The 20104-nt window shown below is 36.5% G+C and overlaps 3 protein-coding genes across 5 annotated transcripts in view; 1 reads left to right on the top strand and 2 right to left on the bottom strand.

The window, feature by feature from the left end:
• Positions 1-939: 939 nt before the first annotated feature.
• LOC106169246 (coatomer subunit beta') lies at positions 940-11633 on the bottom strand. 2 transcript variants are annotated; one of them, XM_013548650.3, is made up of 19 exons: positions 11552-11633; positions 10693-10830; positions 10127-10340; positions 9392-9540; positions 8883-9029; positions 8621-8720; positions 8112-8254; positions 7595-7794; positions 7215-7414; positions 6741-6847; positions 6281-6424; positions 5960-6090; positions 5283-5490; positions 4829-4939; positions 4219-4433; positions 3916-4008; positions 3414-3594; positions 2652-2984; positions 940-1837 (listed from the first exon to the last, which is right to left on the bottom strand). In XM_013548650.3, exons 1-19 carry the CDS (start codon positions 11552-11554, stop codon positions 1802-1804), a joined length of 2853 nt encoding a protein of 950 aa, XP_013404104.2. In that variant the 5' UTR covers positions 11555-11633; the 3' UTR covers positions 940-1801. The 2 variants fall into 2 exon arrangements, with proteins under 2 accessions (XP_013404104.2, XP_086851161.1); XM_086995035.1 differs by lacking the exon at positions 11552-11633 and adding an exon at positions 11249-11403.
• LOC106159355 (transmembrane protein 107) lies at positions 11633-15086 on the top strand. Of its 2 annotated transcripts, XM_013535623.3 has the most exons (5): positions 11633-11706; positions 11842-12048; positions 12560-12627; positions 13024-13124; positions 13803-15086. In XM_013535623.3, exons 2-5 carry the CDS (start codon positions 11965-11967, stop codon positions 13964-13966), a joined length of 417 nt encoding a protein of 138 aa, XP_013391077.1. In that variant the 5' UTR covers positions 11633-11706; positions 11842-11964; the 3' UTR covers positions 13967-15086. The 2 variants fall into 2 exon arrangements, with proteins under 2 accessions (XP_013391077.1, XP_013391075.1); XM_013535621.3 differs by having other exon boundaries at positions 11661-12048.
• LOC106169247 (uncharacterized) overlaps positions 15071-20104 on the bottom strand; it is a 31467-nt gene continuing 26433 nt past the window's right edge. Inside the window, exons 9-14 of the mRNA XM_086995036.1 lie at positions 18495-18553; positions 17979-18117; positions 17189-17313; positions 16594-16706; positions 16252-16406; positions 15071-15824 (exon numbers count right to left, since the gene is read on the bottom strand). Of these exons, the coding sequence (XP_086851162.1) occupies positions 15633-15824; positions 16252-16406; positions 16594-16706; positions 17189-17313; positions 17979-18117; positions 18495-18553 (783 nt within the window). The 3' untranslated portion in view covers positions 15071-15632. The remainder of the gene's footprint in view (positions 15825-16251; positions 16407-16593; positions 16707-17188; positions 17314-17978; positions 18118-18494; positions 18554-20104) is intronic.

Genomic DNA, 20104 nt, shown 5'->3' with positions numbered 1-20104 from the left:
CGGAACGTGAACGCACCGATTTTTTTTTTTTTCGTGAGCGCTTACGACTGGATCTAATTAAATCTGATGTGAACTGAGCCGTTGCCAGCTGTGCGCGTGTGTGTGTGGTAGGGGATGGGGAGTAAAGTGATGCCTGCTTTAAACGCCGCGGCTGGTCCTGGACTTACTTTACCTGAAGCGGGCGTTTCAGTGCTGGAAGATTGCCATGGGGATATAAAAAAGGAGAATTCGGTCACTCAAGTCCTAGATCTAAGGGTAATGCAAAAATGATGGCCTTTTGTTAAAAAAAAATACAATTTGGAATTCGGCTCAATTCGTTAAATCCTGGAAAATCAATATTTACTGTACAAATAAGAATAAATATGTACGTACATGTATAATACATGAATAACACGAAGGGTAAATACTTCTACATTTACATAAAAAGCGGAGAGCTAAATTCAATCTTTTTCTTTACTTATCTTTGCTCAAAGCTCAGAGATAAGCTCCCAACAAACTAAACTGAAGTAGAACACAATAAAACAACACACTCATCAACAACAACATTTAAAACTGTCATCGACATTGGCCTAGTCAAAAAAAAAATTGGCTGCGTTCTGTTCGGTTTAGACAGTAGATTTAATTACTGTTGACTCCAGAAAACCTTTAAGGCTTAATATGTGCTTTGTTCAAGGAGTAAAAAATAAATGAAAATTAATCCCTGAAGAAGCCACATAAGCCAAAAGATCGGGAGCTTTATACCAATTAAAGTTGATCTTAACAGACGCGTTTTCTACCTCATTATTCGAAAACAAGTTCAACGCAAAAATTATGATGAATCTTCACGGAGTTGCAATCAATCGTCTACTTCCGGCTATATAAAAAAATAAACGAACTTGTAAATTTTTCAATAATAATAATAATAATAATAACAATAACACAATTAACACGATATAATAATTCAAGTATATTTGACTCAATAAGCCATTTATTCCAATAATACACCCCAATATTATCATATTATCATTATATTATCATCATCCAGTCACCACTGTACAATATTGGCAGATGTTGGGCTGAAATGTCCCTTCCATTTCGTCAGAGACAATAAATACATATTCATTCTACTATTTCCTTAGAATAAATTTCTCCTCTTTCTAACAGGGTGAACATAATTCATCAAAGATGGTATGTCCATGAAGTAACGTTTTCCGGAGAATAGAAGACCTCAATTTTGTGATGCCATTCAACAGTAACAAGCATTTTCCCGTCCTTGTTGGGCACACTGATACATTTACAGAAGCAAACTGCTTGCCACGAGTATTCACACGAAAGCAGGTGAAGAGTTTTTCTAGGAAGCTATCCTCAAAGATTTTTTTTCATTTAGGTGATAATTAAATTCATGTTTCTTGAGAATTTCGAGCAGCGCAAGCACATACACACCTTGCATCAAGAAGAGGTCATCCAAAGGTGCAATGTCAAGGTCATTGGGTCCAATGTCAAGGTCACTGGATGATATTTCAGGGTCACATTTTATTAATGATACCAGGATAATTTTGTGATAACATCGCCAGAATATCATGGAATAGAAAAAGTGTTGCATCTACAAATACGTAACAAACAGCATATTCCCACAGCCTTCTTTTCTTCTGATTTTTTCCAGATTTTTGTTTCTCCAGGTATCAGAAAATCTTGCCTTAGTTTATTTGTCTCTGATAAAGTTTGAATCTTCTGCCATTTTTGTCTTTCTGTCATGTCCTTGATTCCCTCCTCATCTTCTTTCACCAGTTACAATATGTACAATTACTCTGCCAGATTTCTCTCAATCTTCTAACAAGTCTTCATCTAATACTACATCCTGCAAGAGAAAAAACATTTTTATCACATTACACAAAAATAATAATTCACTTACACTTGCTTTTTGTGCAGTTGAATGCCATTTTAGTCAACTTGACCCAAGATAAATCAGAGCTGATCATCATCAAATAAAGGTTCACATATAATAAATAAATAAATAAATAAATAAATAAATAAATAAATAAATAAATAAATAAATAATGGCTGAAGTTTCAACAGTCACTTTTTGGGAGTCTACAACTAATCTGGTCTAGATTTAAGTTGAACAAAAATGTCAAAGTTTAAATTAAAAACCTACACAAATATTCAATACAAGTGCATTATAACCAAAACTATGAATTCTGGCTAATAAATTAATATAAGTGAAATATTTCCATTTTTTCAATACTACTTCCAGTCAGATCTTTGAAAAGAAAAATAGAAATTCCAACATGCCTATCACATACACAGCTGTGCTCATTCTGATAGAAAATGGCACACAAATGGGGGAAATCACTTGTTGATAAAACAATGAGAAGACGTTATGACAACTTCAAATATGAAGCATAAACCTTTGCCTTGATGACATTAAAATGAAGACGTAGATGCATATCTTAGTTTCAAGTGAAATGTTGGAATGCAAAAAAAATAATGGGAATATACTTTTATTGGAATTCTACTACACTTCGTCTTGACTAAGTTTAAATGTCTTGTTTTAAAATGTATTTTTACATAAATGGAAATAAAATTCCAAAAAGATCAAATAAACCTAAAGACTTGCTTTAATTTACTGTCAAACCATTTACTTTCTAAATGAAATAAAATGATCACCTTACCGAAGTATCAATGTTTTCATCCAAATTTAGATTCTCTAAGTCTAATTCCAGTTCATCTTCAATTTCTTGTGTTTTTTGTTCACTAGAGGGAGCCACAGGAGGAGCAGCAGAGGGCGCTGGTTTGGGAGGACTTGGGGCACGTTCTTGACCTAATCCACTCTCTACCATGTCCCGGAGACTTTGCTGGGCTTCTGATGCTGGCTGGGAGTCTTGGAAATCGTCATCATCCTCATCATCATCATCTGCGCCCTCTGTTCTTGGGGGTACGTAAGTGAATTTTCCAGTCTCTTCAGCAGCTTGCATCTCTTCCAATGCATTTCGCTCATGGTTTGGCTGGAAAGAAAATAATGTCATTAATTTATATTTCACATACTTGTTAATACTCATTAATGTCACAAAAGCTTAGACACACACAAACATCCACGCTAACTTTGGAAGTTCCAAATTTCTGTCAGCACACCCACACTCGCACAAAATTTGACATGTTCGAAATGTTTTGTGACAACAAACTCGCTCACAGACACACATAAAGGAACTTGCGTGTACGTTTCAAATAGTTTCTAACACTGCACACCTATATTCAGGTGTGGAATGATGACACACAAATAGCACATAGCATGCATGCACATACGCACATGCATATATGGCCAGCATACTCTCTCACACACACACACACAAACACACACACACACAAACACAAGGCATGCATACTCACAAATACAACAATCACACACACACACACACACACACACACACACTTACTGGCACTTGTGTATAAGCCCCAGCTGGTATCCTGACCCCCCTCTGTCTCTTCAGGTACTGCTCTGCCTTGAACGTGTCCCTCAGTCCTGGGAACAGATTCTCGTACTCCGTGGGGTCGGCAAGGGAGGCCGCAGCCTTCTTGTTGATTGTGGACAGGTGCTCCCTCCATAGCTGGACCACCCTGGAATATAGTCAGATGTAAGTTTTTTTTTTTCCATTTTAAATTCAATATGTCAAATGAATTCAAGCTCCTTGATTCAAGAATCTAGATCTTAAAATTTGATTTTTTTTAAATATCCCTTTTTAAAAATCGCATGTTCTCATCTTTGTTGATTTTAAACTAGTTTTTGTTACAAGTAGGTAGATTTGAAAGCTAGTTTTTTCTGCTTGTGTAGTGAAGAATTCCGAATTTTATTTTTTCCAGATTTTGGTCAATTTTGAATTTTAACTTCAAAGAAAGGAAAGAAATGGTGAACAAAAATCCAAGAAAAAATTTTCTTACCTGGATATTTGGCTTGGTAAATAGGTCCTGGCAAAGAAAGCAGCCTCTGGTAACCTTCCTGTGCTGATGAGAACTTCCAGGCACTCCTCTAGTCTGAAAGATAAAGCCACAAACATACAATATTTCAAATTTAGTTCACTATAGTGCATATCTTTTTTGTACAAACAAATATGTAAAAACTAACCGTGTAGAGAGCCTGTAAAATGGGACAAACTTTTCATCAAAATTTACTGAAGTATTAAAACCGAAATATCAATTAAAGCTTATTTTGATGATATTGTAAATTGATAAAATTTCACGTACTTTCCAAGTGCAAAATATGACAAAAACGACACATTATTCTGCCCTGAGGCACGTGCCGTTTCTCCGAGTTTCTGGACCATCTCGGTATTCCCCGCTGAACTGGCCAATAGGAGGAGTCCGCCGAAGTCCTGGGCCTGGTGAAGACATTCCTGCGCCAGGCCGAACTCACACTTGGAGGTCGCGAGCTCTGCCAGCTGCTTCCATTTCTGTTCAGACTAGAATTCAAGTTTTTACATAGATAATTTTAATATCAGCAAGCAGTTAATTTTTTTTTTTTGTCTGAACTGGAATTTAGCATTGAGAATTATAGTATCAGCAAGCAGATTTCATTTTAGCTTGAACTAGAATTTAGCTTATAGAATGATATTATTAGCAAGAATTTGTCATTTTTGTTCAGACTAATTCAAAACAGCAAATTAGAAGTTTGTAATCAAGTTGAGTCGATATATATACACTTTGAAAAATATAAATGTGTTCTACAATTAAAAATGTCTCTCAAAATATGATTAATATGACTGTGCCCAGCTAAAACCCTCCAAACAGAACTAAGAGGACTTAGAAATTCAGCTTTTGCATTACATTAAAATTAAAGGAATTAAAAGACTCTCACTTCGGACTCCTTAGCTATCTGATAAGATGTTTTCAAGTCTCCTAGCCCCAGTGACAGCTCAAACTTGTGTTCAGGGTCTGTGGTCACTGCCAGAGCCTGGCTTTTAAAACCCTGGAATGGTCGAGAATGAAATTATTACTGTGTCACTGTGAACACCTTTAACAAAGACAACAGAAGAAATTAATATTTGTTTTTCATTAAGAAAATATATGTTTCATATTTGCTTATAACAGTGAAAATGTTTTTTTTTTCCCAGGATTGTTTTTTTTAGGAATGACAGTACTTGAACAGCAACTGCCATAGAGTACAGAAAAATCTAAAACACAGTATAATCTTTCAGAACATTTCTTTCATCAAAGACTGCAACTTTGCCGAGAAAATTAGCCCAGAAACTTCACCAAAGTATTATTATAATAATATTCAGCATGGAGAAAAAACCGAACACACATCTTACCTGTTTTTCTAAGAAGTGTGCCACACGCGTTCTCTGTTCCCTAGGAATTGTGGGTAGCACCTTGTCGGCTGTGTCGAAGTCTCTCCTCATCACTGCCGTCTGGTACTCCAACACAGACAACAGCAGGGAGAAGCTGACCACATTTAACTCTTTGTCCCCCAGGTACAGGCGGTTGTCCTTTGGAATGTAACCCAGGAGATACATGACCCTGGTGTGGAAGGTGAGGGGTTAATTTATTTATATATTAAATGTATCTTTTATTTCAAACTGTATTAGATTTCGGAAATATACAATACAAACACTAAGCCTAAATGCCACTTTCATTCACTCAACTTACAAATATTAAATGTAACTGACTTATAAACTGACAGAATGATTTAATTTCTAGAAGGAGAAGTGTTTCTTCTTAATTTTGTTTAAAAAAGAATAAAACACAGTGTAAGTGTTTTGCTAAATTAACCTGGGTGTCAAATAATTCCATTTTGAAAGCAATAAGCACATACAGAAGAAACTGAAAATATCATGACAATAATCAGAGTACCCTACACTAGGAATGCAAAGATTTGTGGTCTGTGCAAACTTACTGATCATAACTGACAGACTCTCTTACCAGGTGAGAGTACAGGTGTGGTGTTGAAGAAGAGCAAAATATCCCACTGAACACTAAGAACACCTACCTGTCCAGGTGAGCAATGGTGACTATTTCACCTCCTACATAATAATTCAGTCTGTTCACACTGTTGGTGTAGATAAAACAGTCTCCGACCCAGAGTCCTGTTCTCACTGCCTCTTCCACCTCACCAAGAACCTGAAGGTGTGAAAATTGATTTTTTAAAACATCTTTATTCTCATAAAAGGTAAAAATATTAGTTACAGTATAATTAAAGGTGGCAAGTCACCGAAGCATTATAAAATTGATGATTGCAAACATTCACATGGGCATTACTAAGTTTAACTGAAAGCAAGAAGGATGAGAGAGAGAGAGAGAGATTTCTCACATCAAAGGCATCCTCTATGCCGTCCTCAGTAATGGACTCTGGGTTCTCCTTGGCCTTCATCACTGCCTCAGCACTGTACTTGAGGATGAAGAAGGACTCCTCTGTGGCAATACACACCAGCTCTCCACTGTCATTCCAGTAGATCTGGAACACATGACATGACATGGCATGACACGATATAGCATAAAAAACGTGACCTGAACATACTGTATGACATGACATGGCATGACATTTGACATGACATTCACATTAGCTACCATAACATTTAACTGTATCTTATATACCATGAAATAACATAAATCGTATTTTCCCCTTCAATGACCTTATCTAACATCACTAAACACAACTTGATGCACCAGCAAAGTGCTGTTATTTATCCATAGCAAAAGAACAAGTTAAAGCACTGTGATTAATTGTCCAGCTGGTCAGGGTTTTTAACCACCCCAGGTTAAGCACTTACATGTTTAGGTGTGATCTCTATCCTCCTGACCAGGTCATTGCTGTCCCAGTCGTAGAAGGCCAGTCCACTCACTGACCTCACCCCCATCATGTGACCTCCATACAGACCTAGAGAACACAATGAACAGGTAAAATAAATTTTGATTAAGTAAACAAATTGCATCAGATAAGGGATTAAGTCCTGAAAATAGGTTTACTCTGAAGGTTTTTTATTTTGTGATTTCCATGATAAACTGAACTGTCAAATCTTGCATAACAGAAATACAGTTCTCTTTTTTTTTAATCTTTAGACCACTTGACCTTCGGTTTAAAATTGTTTTGTTTACAAACATCTAATGATGATGTTTACAAACATCTAATGATGGAAAGCCTGACCAGCCTGCAACAAGTACAGAAAAAGTTATTGCTTTAATTTCTACTTCAACATGACTTTAAGGTGGCAGCACAAAACCGTCCCAAGACAAGTCACACTCACCTTCAGCACCAAAATCTGGCTTGAATGATTTTATCTCTTTGAAATTCTTGAAGATCTTCACCATGCTGCTGCCTTCTCTGGTGGCGTACATGGAGGAGTCGTTACTCCAGACAAACTCTTGTGCTGAGCCGAAGCTTTTGTTACGCAGTGCCATGGCAGTGTATATGATGTATTCACCATCACCGCATACAGTTACAAACCTTAGAAATAAATAAATAAATAAATAAATAAATAAATAAATAAATAAATACTTCATATTCAAAATTTTGTCTTATGTAATTCACAAGAACAGAGGTATGGAGTACATCGGATCCTGTGACCTCATAAAGGATTTCAAGCACGAAAAATAAAGAGGGATGTAAAGAAAAGAGGTCCTTTACCTTCCATTAGGATTATGCGCAATATTCTGTGGATAGATCTCGCAGCTTCCCATATCTTTCACCGCCAGGGGGAGCCTCTCTCCATCCTTAATCTCCTGGTCACCCATGGCCTTAATGTTGGCTTGCTGGATCTCCGCGTGTTTGGCCCAGATTATCTTCCCATTCATGTCCATAGACATGGCTGGCTCCTCTCTACCCAGCTGAAAATAATGAAATAACTTGGTTATTTGGTGGGTAAAATTAATATAAATTTGGAGATTTTTTTTATCCATTTATATTCTATTTACACCTGGGAATATTATACACCATAGTCTGTGAAACTGAACAAAAAATGTCAAAAAAAAAAAAAAGGGGGGGGGGGGAAACTATATAAGCAGTAAAAATCTTTTTACGCTATCATCATCAAATATTGAACGAAAATAATCAATATTTTTACATGCCTGTTCTGAACTTTTTCCCATGCTCATTCAATGACAGTTTTTAACACATCTCCTGTCTTCCAATGGCCCACACTAACCTTAATAATAATGCTTCCTTCATCATATCCCAGGGCCACATTATTGGAACCCTTCTGGCAGGCAATGGCCCAGACTCTCTCCAGACCATAGTTCAGAGTGCTCTCCAGTCTGTAGGTGTTAGCGTGCCACACACGGACTGTACCTGATGGGACAGAGACATGTGAAATGTAAATAATGTGCACATGTTATTGTGTAGTAGTCAAGATACTTTTTGTCAGCCAAATACTCACTTTGATAATAATGCTACTTATATATATATATATATATATATATATATATATATATATATATATATATATATATATATATATATATATATATATATATATATAAAGATATAAATGCGGTGTTACACAGTTGTAGTGGAAGAGAATTTTCAATTTGCCTTTTTGAGTAACTGCTGGCTACCTCCAAAAGAGAGAGAGAGAGAGAGAGAGAGAGAGAGGCGTGAAGTGGGATGCAGAAACTCATGCTAGAGACTAAATGACAAAAGTTTATCTGTACTGACCATCCTCAGAGCCGGTCAGTATGATGGGCAGTTCAGGGTGGAAGGAGACACAGGAGATGTTTTGGGCGTGGCCCTCCAAAGTCTGGACACAGGTCTTGTTCTGGAACAGGATTAAAATTTTGAACAATGTTTTTTTTTTAAATAGTAAGTAAACAAACATTTGTTTATCATTAGAACATTTAACTGACATAAAAAAAAACATTATTTATAAAAAACCAAATAAGAGAAAGAGAAATGTCAAATGTCTCAATGACGTTTTTACCTGGTAGTCCCAGATCTTCACCTGTCTGTCGTCAGCTCCAGAGATGAGGTAAGGTTTGTCACCCCCAGTGTAGTAGTCAATACAGTTGACACCCTTCTCATGGCCCTCCAGGGTAAAATTAGGCATGGGGGATCCCAGCTGCCACACCTGGAGGGAGATAATAGAAAAAATCCACTGTAGATTATAAAATTAATATAACTGGTGTTAAGATATGACAAATTTGATCATCTACGTCCATTTCTAGTAAGATGTTATCCTTAGGAATTAATAATTTTTTCAGTTTGAAAACTATTAGTCTAAAAGTCAGATCTGTTATCCCTTCTTGTATAATAGTACATATCCCTGACTGAGTTCTGGAATGTCATATACAAACAAAACACATATGCACACCTGCATCTCACACATACACACACACACACACACACACACGCATATACACACACACATGCACACACATACAATAACTTAAGCATCACAAAAACCATGGACAAATAAATATGTGCCCTTACCTTGACCGTCCTGTCCAAGGAGGCGCTGGCAAACTGGTTGTTGTCTTTAGGGTTGATGACGATCTGCATGACGTAGTGGGTGTGTCCCTCAAATACCTGGGTACATGTCCACTTCTTGTCCCAGTCCCACAACTTGATCAACATGTCATCTGGAGAGAGAGAGACGACAATACTCTAAAATCTCGTTTGTCGTAAATTTTTATTTATATCATCATTTATCTGTCTACGATGTATAGCCTGTGAGTCTAGGCAACTGACTTGTAGATTTGACTTCAGACTTGTGGTTGCTTTGTGAAAAAAATAGTTTGCTTATTTGGACAATATTCATCAATATCTAGAGACAATTTTTGAGATTTCTGTTAACAGTCTACAACATTAAACTCTTAGCATATGTCTGTGAATGAAATTCTCTCTATTTGAATATCAGCAATCAGTTTCTAAATGATAAGTGTTACACAAGGTTATCGCAAACCTTTAACCACTTTCTACTACAAAGATTTCTGTTGTTCATGAGCAGTGTTAGAAATTAAGGCTGGACGGTCTGCCCGGGGCAGACAACTTTCAGAACGGGCAGAGAAGTTTTCTCACCCGGCAGGCAGCTAATTTCCAAGATGGCTGAGCTTTCGGTCCAGCAACTTATTTTCCTAAGAGGCAAACACTGTTCATGAGTGTATTTTGTAAACCCAGCCTACAGAGAGCATAACAGAAGTCATAATGATTAATTTTAGTACTCACCACTAGATGTCAGTATGTATGGCTGGGTGGGGTGCACGGCGATGCACCTGACGTAATCCGAGTGGGCTTCGAACTGATGCACCCGTTCCAGCGTGTTGTAGTTGAACACTCTCACCTGCATGTCGTCAGAGCCTGTGATGACCCAGTTTTTTCTTGCGACAAAGCAAGCAGCACGCACTGGCTGGTCACACACTTCAAATGTCTTGATTAAGGTCTGAAATTTTAATGTAATTTTCTTTAAAGTGCAGCCAAACTTACTAAACTGATAAAAAGTAATCAAATATACTAAATAGCCACATTTATTGTCCCTTTCATAAATTAGGTTTAACACTGTCTCTTGTGTAATGATAGTAAGAAAATAAACTGTTTCTGAAGAGAAACTAATATTTTTTTTATCGATGACACAGACTAAAGGGCCTTAATCACATGCCTAATTTGTCTGAATCTCATGATTGGGCCAAATAATGACGGCCCTTTCATGAATGGTTGAAAAGGTAGAAAATACTGTATGAACAAACTACCAAGCTAATGAACATTTCTGCTCACATTGTATCTTGTTTCCTCACCTGTGACTCATGATTCCATACATGTACATTTCCATTGTATAAACTAGCTAACATCCATGGTTCAGTAGGGTGAAGGTCTACACTTTTCACTCGGTCTGACCGAGCTGAAAGCTTCCTCTTTATGTCCAACCTAAGGGGCTGAAAGAATATAATTGTGATGTTTTGTGATGTACCGTATAGAAAGAATATAGACAAGACTGTATTTATATGAAAAGACTTTAACAATATAAGGGTAACACTTATGAATTTAGGAAAAAACACAAATATAGATGGAGGTAGGCTTATCTTATATCAAAATATTTTGGTATGTACAAATATACTTTTAAAAACAAATTGAAATGCAAAATATTGCATTAAAATTCATGAAGTATGTTTAAGGCACTGTGAAACAAACGGATTTTTTTTTAAATTTGAGACATGATTAGTGAATGAAAACCATGTGAGACTGCAACAATATTGAAATCACTGAAACATGAATATCCACACTATAAATTCGCTTACGGGGCGCTTGCCATTTCAATATAAATAAATAAATTAAAAACAAATCGTGTCTTACCATACTATCGTCTTTACTGGGCTTAGCAGATACGCGACTAAAACGTTTAACTATATAAAACAAACACTTAAACCCGACTAGTCTCTTGAAATATTGGCAGAACAAGTGTCAGTCTTGGCAAGGAGTCCTTATTTTGCCGGCGAGTGTGTTGAACAGTCGATCAAAACGCTCGCAGTATGCAATGTAGTGGGTCGCAAAACACTGCATATCCTAGATCGTATTGTACAGCGACTTCACAAACAAACTTAACGCGAAAATGTCTTTAATTACAACGTTAATGCTCTTAAAATGTTAGTTTCTTACCATTTTGCCGTGTTGGAGGAACCTACGTGGACCTTTGATTGCGCTTGCGTGGTAGGTCGATCTCGGAACCTACCCGATTTTCTCGCAGGAAGTCACATGACGTCGTACATTCCAAAATGGCCGGGAAATTATGAGCTTTGTTTTCAGTGACAACCGTGGGTTTCGGTCAACATTGTTCGCACAACTTGGAGCGGTTTGACGTGTTTTAACTCAAAATTCACCGTTGCATACTTCAGTATATTGTTAATTGATAGTCTAGCTGATTGACTTCCACCTTTTAATTATTTTAGAATATTGACGTCAGGAAGATGTGATTGTGAACCACGGAGGCAGAAGTGTTGATCGATGAGTCTTTTAACACTGAAAAGATAACTTTTATGTCTCTGATGTCTGACTTACCGTGACCCTCTATTATGGCAATCAGTGGCATAGTTCCGGCGCGGTTTTTGACGCTCATAGCGCACCTGGTGATTACGATTACCATTTTCTGGTCCAGGGTAAGACATTTAGCTTACAGATGTACATTTTCTTTTCAAAGTTGCAGTCCCCCTTTTTTATCTTTGGTTTGTCAACATTTGATAAATTAACCAGGGTGTGGTTGAATAGTTTAGAGAAAAATAGACGTAAAGTAGCGTCAACAGTAAAACGAGTTTTACTACTGAAATAATTTCTTCGTTAAAATGTGCAGTTTCAGTAAATGTTAGTACATACATGTATTAGTACAGTGACTCTATGATTATTAATAAAATATTATTTGGTGGATAATGTGAAAATTCTTTCAAGATAAAGAAAACTAATAAATATATATTGAAAATTACTTTTTTCAAGTTTTAAGAAATAAAAAAAGTAATTTTCAATATATATATATATATTTTTTTTTTAGTTTTAAGAAATAAAAAAAGTAATAAATATATATTGAAAATTACTTTTTTTTATTTCTTAAAACTTGAAAGTTTTTATTTATTTATTTATTTTTTATTTATTTATTTTTATTTTTATTTTTTTCAGGATGAAAATGTGAAGTCATGTTTACCAATACAGTACAGTCCAGATGCATACACTGCAAAAGACACAGAGTAAGTTATGCAGGAGATGTTTTGTTTTTCTGAATGACAGGACTATCCGGAGCCCATAAGATTTAATTAAAAAGAGGGCTTAAGTTAAGGTATTTTACACTGTGAAAGGTTGATTGAAAGTAAGTAATATATTTATACTTTAAAAAGTAAAAAAAGTTTAGTATTTTTGTATTACATATATTAATTCAACTTACATAATAATTTTGCAGGGCTCTTCAGTGTGTGTGTTGCTATTTACATTCAACTTTTTAAATTTGACACATGGAACTGTTATTTGAATTAGTTTCTATTTTATTTTGTGTTATATATTATGTAACAGGAGGTCCAGGATTTCCATCACCCCTGTAAACTTCTCAGGACATAAATATCAGCAACTTTTATATTTTTATTTTCCAGGTTGATAGTGGCACTGTCTATAACAATGGCATTCTTTGCCCTGGAGTTGGTGGGGTTCCTCTCTGGCTTCAGCATGTTCATGTACACACAGGGGATGATCTGTATCCTTGATTGTGCTTGTCACAACCAGAATGCTTCTCTAACACAATGATGCTCACATTTTGCTGGGTGCTTATTTTTGCCCTTTTGTGATTTTGAGATATATCATCACTAAGGCTCTATTCCCATAGATTTTAGATCGATCTATCCCCGGGGGGGAGTCTCACTAGATTACTTTCAGATAATCCGACTTAAATGTCCGTCCCGCCTACTACAAGCTGTAAGGGGTAATTAACTTTCGTGTCCGCCCGGCTGACAGCTATTTAGCGTGAACCCCCAGGGAGTTAGGTCGATCTAAAGTAGGTCGATCTAATCTATGGAAATGGGATGTAAAACAGTGCTCACTTTTGGTGTGCCTTCATTACATACCACTTATGAAAGGATATTGAATGCACCATGAAATGACAGTGTTAATGAAATGGGAGATTTTTACTATAATAATTGCTAAATAAAATTAGCAAAGTACTTACCCTTGGCTTAGTTATCTGAATGATTATTTTCATTTTAGTAGTAGCATTCATTCATTAATGTAATAATCTTTTAACTTGTCATTTCATCTCTAGTAGCGTAAATGTCTTCACATGTTCGAGCAACTTCGAGAACAGATTAATTCTGTTTTTAAAATGTTTTTTACTCAGTATGTGCAAAATTTTAAAAATAACCTTGACTCATCCAATCAGCAACTGCAGCCCATGCAAGCGCGGCTGTAACTCTCGCCTACTTCCTGTTTGACGCTTGGCCATGTGACAACTACTGGTATGTGTTTGGATTCTGCAGCGCCTTCCCCGCCGTGACAGAGCTCATAGTACTGATAGGTGTGCTCTGGCTGGGCTGGGGCCCATGAGGCATATTCACACCAGGCCTACGTTGGACCGATTTGGATTGATTGCCATCAAAGGACCAGGATAGTTAACATGGAATTGTAAAATTTTAAACTAGGCTGACATGGGGGTCTCTGTGTAATAAGTTTGGTCACAGTGGACCTTGACCTCTCATACACTTGTCAGTGCATTAATATAATCTGTATTGAAATGCTGTTGGTGCTAAAATGGAATCTGCCACTGGGCATGTCTTAGCAACTTAACTACTTAAGTCAAGCCCAGACCCATATTTTGGTTTTATCTTGGGTCTGAGTAGACTAAAATTGTAGTCTTAAAAGATTTAGCTAACTTTCTGACTGAAGTCCTTTTGCTAAATGGGCCAGAGTTCAAGTTATAGTACTGGTGGTTCAAGACATGGTATGGAACTATGATGTAGTTTGCATTTTGTCTTACCGGTAATGGCATGAAAATATTTTCTTTGTTAATATTGGTGGAATTTTAGAATGCATTTCTGGGGTAGTGCTAAAACTGGCAAATTTAGCCGAATGCTAAAAGCGACTTGAACTGGCTAAACTAAATAGGGTTGATTTGACTCGTTTTAGTAAAATTTAATCCACCTGGAAATAAAAGAAGCAATTTGGTTAAGGGAGAAGATTGCTGGTGCTACCCCAGCATTTAGTCCAAAACCTCCCTTACATGGCAAAGTGGAAACTGTAGTAGCCAGTACTCATAGCTTATTAAGATGAGCCCAGGGTGGATCATCCATGAAAACTCCAGTGACTCACATGAGGGGCACGCAAAGTCTTGCAGATGTTAGAAATTTATGAAATTCATTTGTATGTGTGATTTTTCAGGAGCTTTGAATTTGTTCCCAGTATTTTGTATTTTACAGACATTACATTTTTTTTAGCAGATGTGTTTTCCACATTTTTACTTTGAAAGATTGTAAATAAATTTTCTGGTAGATTGTAGAGTGGGTGCTTGCAGTACTAGTATAGTTATTCACTTTTCATTTTCTTACTGAATTGAAACAGAAATTAATTTATCATAATAGAGAGTACAATATTCACTGAAAAGTGAATTGATGTTTGGATAATTTGATGGAGTTTGAAATAATAAAATGGATATTTATGTTAAAACAAACTTTATTTTACTTCTTAAATGTGCCAATCCTCAATGTCTTGATAAAATGTACTTGGCATAAACAAAAATAATGGAGAAGAGTAACTCTGATTTTAAATGTTGATAAAAGAAAGTTGTCAAAGTAACAAATAAAATTGATCCATAATAAGCCACAAAAATATGAAAAGTTGAAATCCTCAAAATATGGGACCAACTACTTCACAATCAACCCCCCAAGATAAAGTAATAAAACACTTTTTCCACCAACAGCAACTACAACTTGAAGAAGTTCAATACTTTTTTATGAAAACTCAAGTGACCATTGATAATTTTGCTGCGGAGAGCACATCTATTCAGACTCTTACAATCTGCACTTTACCACCCCACTGCAGTGCCATCTATCCTCAGAAAATGACGTCCTATGTGAATCTGATTCATGACACAAAGCACGGGGGAAACTTGTGTCCTTTCTTTGATTTAAACACACTGTTGACTTTTACAAGTCGTCTTGTTTGCAGCTTTGTACACAACTACTGGAAATATTTTTAAAAGAGAAGGAAGACCAGATCATGTGAGCTTGTTTCTAGTTCCACACACAGCCTTGTGGCCATTTTTCCATGCTTTCATTTGGCAGTCCTTGCTACAGTAAACCTCGTCGCATTTTTCGCAACGTTTCAGTTTGTCTCCATCTCCTTCTAGACACACACAGCACCGTTTAACTATGTCATACCCGTACTTCATTCTGTATTTGTAAAACATCTGAAAAGAGAAAGGATTTGAAGTCTGGTTGTAATACTTCATTATAATTTTACCATGTCAAGAGAAGGAAAATCACTCGTACTTTTGTTTTTTATGCTTTACACAATTGGAATATACATGCATATATTCAGAAAATTAAAAAGAATATTGCTGTATAAAACAACTTCCTTCTGGTTTATATTTCATACATAACATCCATAACTACTTTTCAAAAATCATTTACATTGGTGAAAAATTAAACTGTTTCTAAAGAAAATAGTTTTTTTTTTTTTTTTACCTATGACTGACTCGTCCCTAAGAAGGGTCAAAAGTAAAAAGAAAGTTAAGTCTACAAACAAATTATTTACGTTCCAAACAGTCAACATTAATGAAACTATGAAAAGTTTATTTCACCATAATTCAAAACTCATAACTTATCTGTAGTTACCTTATCAAACAAATCTCTAAACATCTCATCTTCTTTGTTTTTGATAATACAGTATCCGACATCGTGAAGTCCCTGCTGGTAGTACTCCAGCTCATACAGGGCTCTCGCTCGACGGAACACCGACTTCAGACGTAAAGTTTTTGCTTCTTCCAACTCTAAAAATTAAAAAAAATTGTTTATGCTTAAAAAATCTTAAAACATTTTGCAGGGTTAAGTATTGAAATGATCTTAGCTTTAAATCAAAAACTAAGGCCAATAATATTTTTGGCTCCCAAAAAGTCAGAAATGTGCTGATACTAGCTGGAAAAATCTTATCCCTGTCCACCTCTATTCTGACCTTACCTTCCATACACCTGGCAATGGCCTGGTTACAGTCCTCCAGGGCACTCTCATACTCCCCTAGGTGCAGGAAACACTGGGCTCTGTTGCTGTACAGGGCTGCAGGAAGCTTGTACCTGGAGAGTGACAGATGGGTGTAAGGTTTTAACTGGAACAGGTACAAGTGTTTTCAATTTATTCATTCACCAGGAGTTTGGATAACTGAGAAGCAGTGAGGCCTGGATGTAATCCAACTACCTTTACAGATGATGTCGGGGGGGGGGGGGGTTGATTGCCTTCTAGTATTCTCTCTCTCTCTCTCTCCACATAAATGCACAGGCCCGTAGACAGGAAAATTTGGGGGTTCAAAAGAAACATCCTTTTGGTTGGCAAATGTTCTCTGTGAATAGAAATATTATTGAGGTTCTATGTCCCTCTTAAGCTGGGTCAGCTAAAAATGTTTACTTTTCAGAAAAAGGAGCGCTCAGAACCCCAGCCTGATGCAGCATATTCTCCCTGTACTGTGTTGGCTTGGATGCATTTCAATGTGTTTGTATGTATATATTTGCCTATACATATGTACACACACACACACACACACACACATTTAGCTACACACCATATTTTGTCCAATGCTGGCCCATGACTGCCCACTTGACCGCTACTACAGCCCTTGTCCAGGTGGTCAGGGTGAAGCTTGGTACACACTGGACGCTTCTGACTGGGAGGACAAAAGTCTATGGCCTGGATATAATGAGTATTAAGGTTGAACTTTTAAGGATATGAACATTGACATAAAAGTGCGTGTGTGCATGCGTGCGTGTATACATGCATGACGTACATTCATATAAGGAGGCCATGCTTTAGAAAGTAGTAATACAGTTAAGAAAATTCTTACACAATGGCGATTTTTCAAAATTCTAGATCAGAAAAAACATTTCTAGAGATAACATTATTATTAAAATTTAATAAATTATATATAAATGAAAATAACGCCCTGTATGGTTTTTCATAAATGTCTGAAAATATTACATTTTTAGTTGATATTTATATTATTTCTATCTCACTTATAATGAAACCAGGCCCGTAGCCAGGGGGGGGTTCGGGGGTTCGAAAGAACCACCCCTTTTGCTGGGAAAAGGTCCACTCTGGGTAAAATTTGATCTAGGTTCATGAAGTTTTTATTGAAAAAGGTCCACTTTTTCGGAAAAAGAACCCCCCTTTTGAAATTGCTGGCTACGGGCCTGGAAACAGAGTTTAAAACTGTATTGTAACATCGACTTGACATTAAGAGAGTGAATGCAGGCCAAGTTTTGTGTGTGTGTGTGTGTGTGTGTGTGTGTGTGTGTGTGTGTTGGGGGGGGGGAGGGGGGGATGCCTGATGGATGAACCTAGCAGTGCATATGTACCTGTGAGTAGTAATTCTGTGCAGTTTCATAATCTTTTTCTCTGAAGCACGCATTGCCTCTATTCTTCAGTTCCGTGGCTTTGTTGATATCAAAATCATAATTCAGCTTGGAGAGTTCTGCCTCTGACTTTTTCCAATGACTGAAAAAATGATATAGCTGCTATCAAATCTCTAGTTCCCATTATACACAAACACATCTACTCTTGCTTATCATACATTTATAAAATCCTTAATTTAGATGGATTTCTTATGAATGCTTCCAAGTATCATCTAACACAATGAATTCACCCATAATGACCTCTAATTATTCTCCTTTTCACATCGTGTGGGCTAATTTCACACAATGAAGTTGCCAAAAGTCAAGCAGATCAAAAAGAAATACAATAACAACTCTCTACCAAATCTGCATTACGAGATAAAAAAAAAAAATTCATAACTGCACCAAAATGCAAATGTGCATCATTATATATTCTAGCACTGGGTTATTACATATTCCGAAATATTTAAAAACCCCTACCTCCCAGTGGCAGTTTTCATATTTCTCTTTATGTCTCTCAGTGTTGTACCATATAAAGACTGAAAATGAGATAAATATGGATAAATATTTACCGAGACTATTATTACATGCTATTTCCTCAAAAAAACAGTAGGCGTTTCCACAGACACAACGGCCAGCAGATATAAATTTCCCAAGAGGAGGATTAATGACAAAATCATCAATCTTACACAACTGAAAATTAACTCAATTCACTCAATTACTTTTTACAAGCAAATTTGTTCCCCGGGCAACTGAACACTGGAGGAAATGGCCATGTAGAAAATGAACTAAAAGCTTACGAAGCTGTGAAACTAAATTACAAACAAGCCACAAGAGGACGCAAGACCTCAAGCTTAAAAGTCGAAATGCAGAGTGCTTCACACATTTGTCATTGTTAGCAAAACCGGGGAGAATAAGGGGTGGCGATATCCGTCTTGCAGAAACATTATTTGTTTTACTGAAAATTGCCCAATACTAAAAGAGGAGACCCATAGCTTGGGGGGGGGGGGGGGTGAATGAACTGTCCTTTTTGCTGGGAAAACTCTGAGTAAAATTTTAACTCGGTGAGGTCAACTTATTCAGAAAAAGACCTCCCTCCCCTTGGAAATTGTTCTGATTTGTCCAGCTGAGTGATACCACAGAATTCTATTAGTTCCCTGTTGAATATCATATCACCATGTTGGATCATTGCTGCATTATTTCCAAAGTCGAACATTTTATTTACTTGAACAAAATTTTTCTCTTATATTACCCACTGTTCTACTCAATTTTATCTGTTGTTTCCCTTTGTTTGCTGGTGCTTTTCCGCAATCATAGCAAAGCAACCAAATCATCAGGGGTACGTGTTACGTCAGTAATAATAACCTGACTACAGACGGATAAGTGGCCTGGAATTTTGTATCAGCTTACACCTGTCATTGCTAAGAACAACTGGTCTATGTAAGGCAAAGCGTGTTCATATCTTAAAATACACATTTTCATGACAATTATAAAACCAGAATTAAGGAAACAGAAGCAGAACCATAGTAGGCTAATCACATTGATTTGATTAACCCACAAATCCAATAATTTTTTTTTCATCACAAAAAGTTCATTGACTTTTCTCATCACAGAAATTCTTTGTGAGCAATTATAGGCAATTGTCAGTTACTGGTTTACTGTTAACTGATACTAAATGCACATTAATGAAAAGATGAATTAGAGTACATAATCATTCACAGAACTACATGAGGTCGATTTTTCCCCTTTGTTTTTTCTTTTTTTATTCGTTGTGTTGAAATTTGCCGGGACACGCACTGACAATCTAACATAACAAAACACTAAAAATGATGAAAACATCAGTCTGTTAATTTTCTATTGAATCTGCTGGGATCCGTCTGGCAAATATGTAAATAATGACAAAAGACCTCTCCACCAGTCAGATATCAATCAATTTCCCCCACAGCTGACGTGTAACCCAGGCACCACTGCCACTCTCACTCCCATTTCATCTCTCCACGGCGCAATTTAGAAAGATTAATTCCATTTTCAGGGATGCTCAGGGCAAGAATTTGCTTTAAGAGAAAGGAGGATTTTTTTTTTTTTTTTTG

The sequence above is a fragment of the Lingula anatina genome, chromosome 9, assembly GCF_051362555.1.
Source record: "Lingula anatina isolate TDL-2025a chromosome 9, LinAna3.0, whole genome shotgun sequence".
Lineage (NCBI taxonomy): Eukaryota > Metazoa > Brachiopoda > Lingulata > Lingulida > Lingulidae > Lingula > Lingula anatina.
This window is presented reverse-complemented; position numbering and strand designations above follow the sequence as displayed.